Source organism: Uranotaenia lowii, chromosome 2 (assembly GCF_029784155.1).
Source record: "Uranotaenia lowii strain MFRU-FL chromosome 2, ASM2978415v1, whole genome shotgun sequence".
NCBI lineage: Eukaryota > Metazoa > Arthropoda > Insecta > Diptera > Culicidae > Uranotaenia > Uranotaenia lowii.
In genome coordinates, this window is record NC_073692.1 from 97,752,191 (window position 1) to 97,764,494 (window position 12,304).

Here is a 12,304-nt window from a genome sequence, read left to right on the forward strand (position 1 = left end):
AAAGTTAGAAGTTTTTAAATGATTCATAGAATTAGACCTTTTGTTTTGATGATTTGTTTTGAGCATATTCTAAAAAAAAAAACGAGTATGGTGGTCGCTGTAATAATCAGTAATTGTTGTAAAATAGTAACATGAACGTCTTAAAAGTAGCATAAAATTTTCTGAACAGTCCAATTCAAGTTTTCCTGATACTAGATAATTTTTGCATTTGTAATAAAGTAATCATTGAAGTATTCAATTTGTCTGTTGGATCGTAAAGTTTTCAAACATTTATTTATACGAATTAATACCATATTTCTTAAAGAAAATTGAGAATCAAGTATATACAATACGGTTCAGGAATTTCATTAGCAAATTGTAAGAGATTAGGAAAACAGGTTAAAATAACCAGATCCATGCATTTGTCAAAGGTGTTTCCAGATCTTATCCTTCTACCCACATTCCCAACCAAATTTTTTGCTAGGATGCAGAGGTGACCTCGGTCCTAAAGCGCAAATTTATGTCTTTCATTCCTTTCTCTATTTTTCCTAACTATCTATTGACTACTAGGACGTGGCCGGCGCCGTTATTGATGTTCAAAGAGAGAGCATCAATTTTGTACATTGAGAGTGAGTTTCTCATCCCAAGAACCATTCTTTTGACCCTTGTACAAAATTGATGGCCTCGGTCAATCACGGAGTAGCAACCATTGGCGATGTGGAACTTGTTCTACTGAGCCACGCCTGCGATCGTGGAATCCGAAATGCTTTTATATCAAAACACTGACAAGCATAAAAAAATGTTTTCTTCAAAACTTTAATACGTTGAGAATAATTAATAAAATACACTTCAAAAGCTATTGATAAAGCATTTCGGGTTCAATGATTAGGGTGGATGTGAGTAGTCAATCAAGCTAAGCTAAGCTAAGTTTTGTCCATTTCTCGGGTTTTGTAAAAAAACAGTTAAATGCATTCTTCTTCCCTTCCTATATTCCCAATTCTATCCTCCTACTGCAAGAAAGGAATCGTTTCACATAGGAAAATTTCTAGTATTAAAATACCATCCCATGCCAAATTTGGTTTTATTTGCGTTGTAATTTATTGGGTTATGCATAAACTTGAAAGGAAGTACCATCCCCCCTTTCGTACTCCCCATTGAATGGAGGGGTGAAAACTTAATATTCCTAAACATATTTTTCGTACTCAAATACTTTTATATCTTTCCGCTGAGAAAAGGTGGGGCTTCAATTTATTATAAAAACATTTCTCGTCTCCAAATACCCTCACATGCCAAAAATGGTTCAATTTTCTCGATCAGCTCTCCAATTATACTGAAAATTGAAAGGAACACCTCTCCCCTCCTTTTCACCCACTTCTTTGAAGGAGTGAGGGGTACCAAATATTCATAGAAGCATTTCTCGTTCCTAAATATCGTTCCACGCCAAATTTGGTTCCATTTGCGGTTGTAGTTCTCGAGTTATGCAGTAAAATTGTATGAAACTCCCCTTTCTTTCCTTACTCCCCGCTGGAAAAAGGAAGGGGCCTCAAACAATCATAAGAACATGTCACGTGCCCAAATACCCGCCCATGCCAAGTTTGGTTCCATTAGCTTAATTAGTTTTTGAGTTATGTAAAAAACTATGAAAGAGGCCCCTCCCCCTCCAATATCTCCCTACTGGAAAGAGGGAGGTGTCTCAAATAATCATAGAAATATTTTTCGTATCCAAATACCCTTCCATGCTAAATTTGGTTCCATTTGCTTTATTAGTTTTTGAGTTATGTAAAAAATTATGAAAGAGGCCCCTCCCCTTTCTACTGGAAAGAGGGAGGGGTCTCGAATAACCATTGAATTATTTTTCGTATCCAAATACCTTCCCATGCCAAATTTGGTTCCAATATCTTGATTAGTTTTCAAGTTGTATGATAAATTGTAAGGTAGCCCCCCTCCCCCTTTCCTATCACCCCATTGAGAGGAGGGAGGGGTACCTAATATTCATAAAAATATTCCTTGTTCCCAAATACCACCCCATGCCAAATTTGATACCATGTACTTGATGCGTTCTCGATTTATGCGAAAAATTGACTTTTGCTTGGGAGGCCCCTCCCCCCTTCATGAGAAAGGGAGGGGTCTCAAACCATAATAGGAACCTTCCCCTGCCTCCAATACCCCCACCTACCAAGTTTCACGCAAATCGGTTCAGTAGTTTCCGAGTCTATAGGGAACAGACAGACAGACAGACAGACAGACAGACAGACAGACAGACAGACAGACAGACAGACAGACAGACAGACAGACAGACAGACAGACAGAAATTCATTTTTATATATATAGATCTTCATAAATACATTTTTTTCCATTTGGTTCTTTTCGCTTGTTCCTACAGCGGATGCAATTTAAAAATTCTCTGCTAAACCCATGAAAATCCGTGTGCCAAGTAAAAAGACTCAATTCTCACTTTAGTACGATTTTACAAATATTTTATTCAAAAAAATATATAACATAAGCGCAGCTAACTAAAGAGCCGCAGCTTTACATCAAAAGAGCAGCAAGTTACCGACCTATGATCTAGCCCGAAAACATTTCGATTTGATTTTTTTCTGATTTTCTTCATTTTCTCATGCTTTATCTTCTGATTAGTGATGCTGAACTTCTGCGGCTAAAGTCACTCAACACTGTATTTTTATACAGATTAACGATTACAACGATATATATAACGGTAAAGTTTTTTTTTTTTGTTATTAGTGGTTCTAAATTGGGGTTTTTAGTTCTTTTTTTAAACATATATATTTTAGCATTTTTTCTTCATTTTTCAATAATTTAAATATGGGAGAGTTCCGGAATCTGAGCTTTTCTTGAATAAAGTGTCTTATATCTATTACAAATTTAGCTGAAATATTTTTTCCCCAATTCACTCTTTGGAATGATGAAACGATTACAAAAAATTGATAAAGTTTTAACATACCTAGAACAAAAAATACTCGTTGGAAATGTCGAATTTTAATTACATATCATTGAGATGTCACCCCAACATTATAATGTACGTTTATTAGTGAATTTCAGATTCCATTATAATTAATTTATGATATTAAAAAAATACACATTAGTTTTCACTTTATCCCATCTTATTCACATCCATCGACAGTATTCAGACAGTCTACATCTGTGATACTTTCACCCATAAGTATTAATTGCATTTTTTTCTGTTTCATAACAATGTTCTTTTAAATGGATAAACATGATGCCAAAATCTGAGATTATAATTCGCCAATCTTCACTCCACCCACCATGTAGCACGTGTTCACAATTAAACACACAAACAATATTTGCCTACTTTGGTCTCCCATCTGTTTGTTCCAAACTTTCGGTTAAATCGAATTTCTACTTTGACATTCAAATATCGTTTTTTCTTGTTTCTTTTGTATCTTTCAGTTTAAGTTTTTCTTAGTTTTACGACCCATTTGCAAGCGAAAGAAATCATCCAAAATGGTAAATGCAATAAATTTTAATGGCCACGCATATAAAATCAAACATTTCATATTCCTCTCCCAAAAAAAAGTCCATCTAATAAAACACTAATTTGCTCTTTCCTCACTTAATTCGAAAACACGCCATCATTCATCACCTCAACCGGCCAATGTCCGCGATAGGTTGTCCTGCAGAGCACCAGCGCCAGTGCCACATCCGCCTCAGCCGCCGCCGCCGGAAGCACCAAGGGTGGCCGCAAGATATCGTCCGCTGCTGGCGGCAACGTCCGGAAAAGGTACCGACACGCGTACCGGGTGATGGTGGGATTCGAACAGCGACCATGGACCCCCACCAAGAGACGTGGCCCGATCGCTGCCGAACATCGAGGCCCTGGACCGCAATATCTGCTGCCACAATTGCTCGGTAAGTTTGTGTTTTGTTTTTTATTTTTGAGTCATCATCCCAATCGCTTTGACTTTGGCTATGGCGAGGGATTTCATCCCCCGAGACCGAAACCAAACTTGGCTGACATGTGGGAGGAGAAGCTAAGCTGCGTGTCTACCGTAAGCAGCATTGCCTTGTAAGGTCACGATCCAGGGTTAGTTTGCTGCTGGCTCGGTATGACTAAATAGGTAAACACACACACGGTTTTGGTCAAACATGGCTTTAAATAATATATTCCAAATTTTGATACTCGTTGATACTTTTCCGAAATCGGATAGTTGTTATGCTAATGGATGGTCTATTTTTGTTCACGTTTAGGCCACCCCTGCGAAATTAGATTTATTTGAAAGCTCGTAGAACACGGCCAACAGTACCAAATCTGCTCAGATAGGGTTGTTTATTAAATTAAACATAGTTCAAACCTTTTCCAAGACGAAATTTTTGCATTTATTTGAACTCGCAAAGCAAATACATACGTAGGTAAAAGAAGAATTCTTTGATTGCCTATGTTCATGACAGAACTTATATCTATTAACTGTTTCAAATTTAAATTGTTTATGAACATACTAGTTGAAAAGGATCAGAACAACAGAACTTTTTTTTTTTTCAATATTACTTAAGCATGTTTATCAACTTGAAAAAAATAAAAACATTTTAGATGACACTTCCCCGATGGGATTCTTTTGAAAGATTTGAATTGATTTGATTTGAATGGAAGGATTTGGATTTTAAACATCTAGCGCTTTCTACAGTCTTGATTTTCCATGCTCAGTATTTATAGCAGAGTTGGCAGCTATCAACTGGGCTCTGAACAGCATCGCCTCACAAACTGTTGGTTATTTTTATGTTGTAACGGATAGCTTAAGCTCATCTGAAGCTATACGTTCAATGAAGCTGAGAAAGTACTCACCGTAATTCCTCGAAGAGATACGACAAAAACTTAGTTCTTTATCTGATCGCTGCTCTTCCATCACCTTGGTTTGGGTCCCTTCACATTGTTGAATATCGGGCAATGTGAAGGCTGACTCTCTCACAAAGATAGGTGCGCTTGAAGGTTATATTTATCAGCGTCAAATCCCCTTCAATGAATTTTTCTTTTAAATACGTAAAAACGCTCTCTTCAATTGACAGCGCAAATGGAATGCAGATGAATTGAGCCGGTGTGGCTCCATTCGATCATCCCAAAGGTGAAGCTTAAATCATGGTTCACGATGTGGTTCAAGGGTTTGGACTTGAGCCGAGATTTTATTAAAACATTTTCCCGACTCATGTCCAATCACTGTGCCTTAAACACGTTACTGTATCGTATAGATCTGTCTAGCACCAATGTTACAGGTACAGGACATGGTTATCACGACATTGACCATGTTGTTTAGTCGTGTGAGGTCCACTTGATGGCCAGAGCGCAGTTAACAAATTCGCATCGGTATCGAGGAAGGCGAACTAATGTACCTTTAACCCTCATCCGCATTAGATTTCGTTACCCTAATCAGCACTAGGAGTGTCAATTTGACACTACAAGCTCAAATCATTATAACTTTTGGCGTGTTTATGTTGGCTGTGTTGGCTGCAATGGACTAAACTCACTTTTCCGAACTCTATCTATTCTATGAAGCTATCGATCTTATTCTGTAAACTTTTCTCAATCTTTTACTAATTTTTAGTTAAGTAAGAAATGTAAATGTAAAAAATCAATCCTTTAGATCTTATTCTGTAAACTTATCTCAATCTTTTACTAATTTTTTTTTGTTTCGATTATAGTCATTTTAACATCTTTATGTCATTTGCGACTTATATTAACGATGAAGTTGGCGGACAAGTCATTGAAAAACTTATCCGGTACAACTGTTATCGATGTTTACTCTTGGGCTCGAACTCACGGACATCGGCTCAGAAAGCAACTGACTTGCCAACTGAGCTATATCACAAGCCCTCAATTTTATGTCAAAGCAAGAAATGTAATTGTAAAAAATCAATCCGGGCTCCTTAAACCTTCTGGATTACTACTTACTTACTTAATGTTCCCGCACCGATCCTCCGGTGCATAGGGCTGTGGTAAAGGACCTTCACTGTTGACGATCAATGAGCCAACGTCTGCACTTGGTCCCAGTCAAGACTCTCGTCGACAGTTTGTACTTCGGCGGCTAGGCTTTGCCGCCACGAGTTTCTGGGCCTGTCTCTCCTTCGATGTCCCTTTGGATTTCTATTCAAGTGCCTCTCTGCAACTCTCGTTCTCATCTCTTCGCAGCGTGTGCCCAATCCATCTCCACTTGCATTCCAGAATCTCGGTTCCTAGCGCCCTTTGATGACACCAGCGATGTAGTTCCTCATTTGAGATCTAATTACCAGGCCTACAAGCGCGGATGATACTCCGCAGGCAGAGATTCACAAATACTTGCAATTTTCGCGTCATCACCGCATATGTGCATCAATTTTCACACCCGTACAGCAATACGGATTTGAAGTTTGAGTTGAAGATCCGGATTTTCGTTCGTAGAGAGATCTCGCAAACGCAATACTCGCAAACGCAAATCGATGTCTTTCCTGGTACCACCATCAGGCGTTATCTGGCTACCAAGATACTGGAAGTACTCCACTTTTTCAACCTGTTGCCCAGCTACCACGAAATTAGAAGGATTTACTGTATTGATTTCCATCGACTTGGTCTTTCCGACATTCATTTTGAGACCTGCTGCCTTGGAGCTTTCGGTGAGGTCGTCGAGTTTGCTTGGCATGTCTTGTTGTGTTTGGGCGAGCAAAACAATATCGTCATCCAGGTCAAGGTCGTTTAGCTGCTCCGTTGTCGAAGGATTCCACGGCAATCCTCGGTTGGGTCTACAGTCAATCGATCCAGTCAAGATCTCATCCATTACGATTAGAAAAAGTAGCGGTGATAAGATGCATCCCTATCTCACTTCAGCAGGTTCCAGGATTGGTTCGGACAAGACACCGTCGTGCAAGATGTAACAATCCCTTATGTTACAGCCCGATCAATCACAAGGACTCTTAAAAAAAACATCCAGGGTCAACTTTCTAGCTCAAGAAAGATTTCAAGGGTTAGAGTGCCGGAACCAAATCGGTACCTCGATGCCAGACTTCAGATTCTGGAAGGATATAAGGCCACCGGCACAGATCTTTGGGAAGCCTCCTGGATTTACCGTCGACCTTATGTTCGCCACTCTACAGTGCCCGATATTGCTTGACGATATCAGGTAACCAGTCGGAACCGTCTACGCTCTTGGATACGAAAGTTTTTGACGTTATCGTGTCGTGATTCTAGCTCCGGTGTTGACCTGGCTCAAGGAGCGACGCCGCTGAGTATGACTAGATTATCGGACCTCGTGGAGTCACCTAACTCAGATTCGGCCAATGCCTCGGTTATTCTTGGCTGAGACTGATAGATGTTGGCGCTATCGTGGCTACAGCCTTCCGTTTTCCTCACTCGGATCAAAGCGACGTCAGTTCTTTCTCAGCCTCCAGCAAGAGCAGTCGATTTTCGACATCGGTGCTTGCTGAAAATAAAGGCTAAAGTTATTTATCAAATGCGTATTAAAGTCCGGTGAAGAGTTATACAATGAGTCCGTCACCCGGGGATAACCCGGAACGCACTCTTCCGAAATGGCTAGACCCAACCGACATGCATGGGAAGCTGTACTACATATTTTTGCGCGCTGCTGATGGACACAATCTACCAAATAACCCGTTCCTGATTGAAAGATCTATCGAAAAACAAGTTGGTAAAATTGAAGGAGCCTTCTACGACGGCAACAAGAAATGGTACGTCTTAAAGATCAGGAATAAAGACCAAGGTAGGCATTTACTTCTACTAAAAAAGATGGTACTCCCATCGAATTTGGAAGACATCCTACATTAAATAGTAGAAAATTTGTTCTGCGATGTGGCGAAGTTAATGGTATGACAGATGAAGAGCTACTTTCCGAATTATCGAATCAAAAAATTACACACGTTCGCCGCATTACGAAAAAAACAAAAGATGGTATTGTCGGTACACCAACTTTGATTCTAACGATAAATTCTACAATTATACCGGAATTTGTGCAATTCGGATTGCCTCGAGTGCGCACTCGCGTTTATATACCGCAACCATTGCTTTGTAAGCATTGTTATCGTTACAATAACACCAAAAAACGTTGCACATTTGAAAAAGCATGTAGCATATGTTGTAGCACAAAACATGACTCAACTGGATGTCCTGGTATTAAATACTGCCACACATGCCAAACATCGGATCACTCACTCACCGAAAAAAGCTGTAGGAAATGGATAGAAGAAGAATTCGTTTTGAGGATGAGCGTGGAAAAAAATGTAACTATAGCAGAAGCCTGTCGCACAATTTGCACCAATTCTAACTCGTTTTGCTACGCATCTATTACTCGATCTGGAATAGAACAAAAGAACGCAAATCACCAGCAGCAGATTCAAACCGAACAGCAACAAATGAAACGTGTTCACCAAACAGTACAATCTGGACCGAAAGCACTTACTGTAGAAAGCCCCCCTCGCAAACGATCGCCTTGCCCTCGCCAAGCACATGGTGTGCCTACCGAAAGCGATGATCCTCTCAACGAGACCAACAAATCATCTACCTCTGCCGTGAAGCAAAACGGCAAAACAAACTCTTCTCTTTCAACCCCTCCTCCCAATCCTAATCCTTTCCAACCCCCTCTTCCTAATAGTGTAAAAATGAAATTGAATAAGCCCCCCGGCACATAAATATTTTTATAAAGTAATATGCCTAATAAAATTAAATTACGAAAAAAAAAATCAAAGCGACGGGTAAAGATATCCCATAGTAAACGCGCGAGACACTTCTTAAAAAATTAACCTTTTCTCTTCACAGCTTATGACTTTGAGTGTTAGCTTTTCTCCGGTCTCGATCCAAGTGGAAGAGGAAGTTGCTGAATGCAATTTTCCCTCCTCCTGGATTTTCCTCCACACTCGTCTAAATTGTTTTTAGTCGACTCCTGGAGTAAATATTCAGGGATGTGTCGTGGTTCGTTGGTGTTGTAAAAGGCTGTATACAGTACCTAACATATGTATTTTGTGTTGTTATTATTTATTTATTCATTGTGCCATTTCTCCTGTTAGATATTCTTGCTATGAAATTTCACCGTTTTTTATTTATTATGGTTTTAAGTTGTTGCTTTGCTATGTGAAATTTCGTTATACATATATACCCTAAACTCCTAAATTCAATAAACGATTTGGTCAGCTCCCCTGTGTACACCTTTGCTAACGTGGCCGTAACATAGCGAACGGGCACAAAGACTTTGACCGAAAATGCCACGTACTGTGCTTCGATGCTAGTTACTCTTGGACCCCTCGACCCCTTTTTCGAAATCAACGAACACCAGCAGAAGAGAGTTCTGGAATTCGTTGATTTGTTCCAGAATTATTCGTAGCGTTGTGTTGTGGTCCACACATGATCGTCCGAATCGGAATCCAGCTTGTTGCCGTTGGAGTGTGGCGTCGATTTTCTCTTGGATCCTGTTCATGATCACTTTGCAGAGTACTTTGAGGGTTGTAAAGATCAAAGTTATGCCTCGCCAGTTACCGCACTCTGTCAGGTCTCCTTTCTTCGAGACTTTTACAAGGATACCCTGCATCCAGTCGGCCAGGAATGTTGCAATACCACAGATGTCAGCGAAAAGGCGGTGCAACATTTGTGCTGACAAGACAGGGTCGGCTTTCAGCATTTCAGCAGGGATGCAATCGAACACAGGCGCATTGTTGGATTTTATGGCTTTAATTGCCGCTTCTATTTCAGCCAACGAGGGCGCTTCCGAGTTGACGCCATTAATGCGACTTACTGTTGGCACTACGAGCTGCAGATTCTGCTGGCCTTCGCTATTTGTGACTCGGAAGAGTTGTTCGAAGTGCTCAGTCCAAACATTGAGCTGATCTGTTCGATCGGTCAATAGCTGACCTGCTCGGTCTTTTGGCGGCATTCTAGCATTCGTACTTGCACCACTGAGGCGGCGAGAAATGTCATAAAGTAATCGGATATATTCATTGGCGGCTGCTCTTTCTCCCTCTTCGGCTAGAGAGTTTGTCCACGCTCTCTTGTCTCGTCTATAAGCTCGTTTAACTGCCTTTTCCAGCTCCGCATGTCGTAAGCGAGCGGCTGCTTTGGCTGACCCGGTACATGGCTGCTCAATTCCGACTTTCGCCTTTCTCCGATCACCGACCATCTTCCAAGTTTCTTTCGACATTCATTCACTTCTTCTTCCACAAACTTTACCGAGGGTACCATGGCTCGTCGTGATAAAGGCATTCTTGATTCCACACCACTGTTCTTCGAATGTTCCGTCTGTCGGCAACTCTCTGTAGTTGTTCAACGTCTGCCCTTTCCACCTCTGGATTCTCCAACCGGCGGACGTCGTATCGACACCCGACTTTCTCCTCGCGCCGTTGAACACGCGCAACTCTCAGTCGTATCTCGCCAAGGACGAGGTGATGGTCAGATGCAATGTCTGCGCTTTGTTTGTTGCGGACATCAAGAAGGCTCCTTCTCCATTTTCGACTGATGCAGATGTGGTCAATTTGATTTTCTGTTCGGCCATCTCGGGATACCCAAGTGACCTTATGTGCTGGTCGATGGGGGAACAGCGATCCACAGATCACCATGTTGTTGTTGCCACAAAATTCTACAAACAGCTCTCCGTTTTCGCTCATCTGTCCTAGGCCATGGCGCCCCATGATACGCTCAAGGTCCTGATTGTCGGAGCCAATCTTTGCGTTGAAGTCGCCCAAATGGATTTGAATGCCCTCTCCTAGGGATTTTCTCAAACACGCTGTTCAGTTGACTGTAGAACTGTTTTTTTCTCCTGCAAATCGGCAACGTTAGTTGGCGCATATCAGTGGACCATTGTAAGGTTTTTAATCCGTGTTTTAAATCTGGCTACGGTTTTTCTTTCGTTTATCGGTTCCCATCTTATGAAGGCTGCATGGGCCTGCGGGCTTAGCAGGAAACCAACTCCTCGTTCCCGAGTAGCGTGTTCTCCTTGTATGTCCTCCAGAGTAAAGCAGTACTCAATGTGCAACACGAGGCATCATAGTGGTCATTCACCGCTTATTCACAACTGCTATCTCAGCCTCCCCGTGGTGCCGTCTGGGATGCGAGTAACCTAAACGGGGATCGGTTACTCAACCTCGGTGGATTCTTTGGTTCCATGCAGACTGAGAAGCTGGCCTCACGCGTTTGTTCTCCAGGTCAGGGGCGGCTCAGACAGCGTCTGTCTCGCAGCAAGCTTGAAATTCTGGGACTGAGCAAAGTCCGTTAGCCTAACACTGGAGAACACAAGACACAGTTCGGGCAAGTACTGCTTACGTTTGGTTAGGATTCTTAGGAGGTTAGGATTCATAAACAAAAATAAATAAGAAATGGTCAACAATTTACAACATTTACAAACATCTTAGTTTGGTTTTATAAATCTTCGTCATCAAAACTGCTTTGCTTATAAAATTGTTATCCAAATAAAGTTAACGAGTGTATCTAGTTTGTTGTTTCCCTTTTCACTAGTAGGTCAATAAACATGTGTACGTTGAGTCATTTGCCCATCTTGAACAAAACGCCCACAGTGCAAATGATGATTTTGTGTTCGCTTTTACATACGACAGCGAAAATGCAAATATCGTTTGATTTATATCGCGGACTTAGTTTGTTTCTTCATTAAAGTCAAGCCGAAGTCGATCGATCGGACAAAAATTTTAATTTATTTTTTCAAAGAAAAACAATCCTGAATGCCCAAAATCTTTCCCGCAGGTACGAGAGTGGTCGATTCCAAACGGGCGGCCGCTCCGGCATACAGTTTCGGCCAGCGGCACCGGGCCCGGACCGAATCCTTCAGTCCGGGTCCGCTGTACAACATTACCGGGCTCGGCTGCAAAGGTAAAGACACCCCGCCGGCCTACTGTCTGCAGAGCCGGCCCAAGGAGATCCCCAAGTACCTGACGCCGGCACCGGGCGAGTACAACATCGAGAAGGCGGACCGGATGCTGGTAAAAGCGGCCCCCCGGTACACATTCGGCGTTAAGAAGCCCCCGAAATCGACCAGCGAAACGCCAGGTTGGATCACTTTTGTGTAAAATTATTTAACCACCAACTCACCTTAGATTTCTCATATGAATCGCTAATCCCATGTTCTAATCAATCATCTCTTTTCATTGAAAGTTAGTTTGATCTGATCGAAGAAGTGAAAGGAAAAAACACCAATTGCAAGATCAAAATTCGTCTTGTAAAATATTGCCTATAAAAAGTATTGAAGAATGTTAATAATTGAGAACTAGGTTTCATGATTTTTAAATTATTCTTGTGCACTATTTTTTCTAATTGTTTGTTTCACGTTTAAAGTACTCTTGAAAAAGGTAGCAGTTTGAAATTATTCTACTCTTA

At 41.2% G+C, this 12,304-nt stretch overlaps 1 protein-coding gene across 1 annotated transcript in view; it reads left to right on the plus strand.

Annotated features, from left to right (window-relative positions):
* Positions 1 to 3,408: 3,408 nt before the first annotated feature.
* LOC129744257 (uncharacterized) overlaps positions 3,409 to 12,304 on the plus strand; it is a 25,675-nt gene continuing 16,779 nt past the window's right edge. Inside the window, 3 exon segments of the mRNA XM_055736690.1 lie at positions 3,409 to 3,465; positions 3,627 to 3,867; positions 11,675 to 11,977. Coding sequence (XP_055592665.1) covers positions 3,463 to 3,465; positions 3,627 to 3,867; positions 11,675 to 11,977 — 547 coding nt within the window. The 5' untranslated portion in view covers positions 3,409 to 3,462.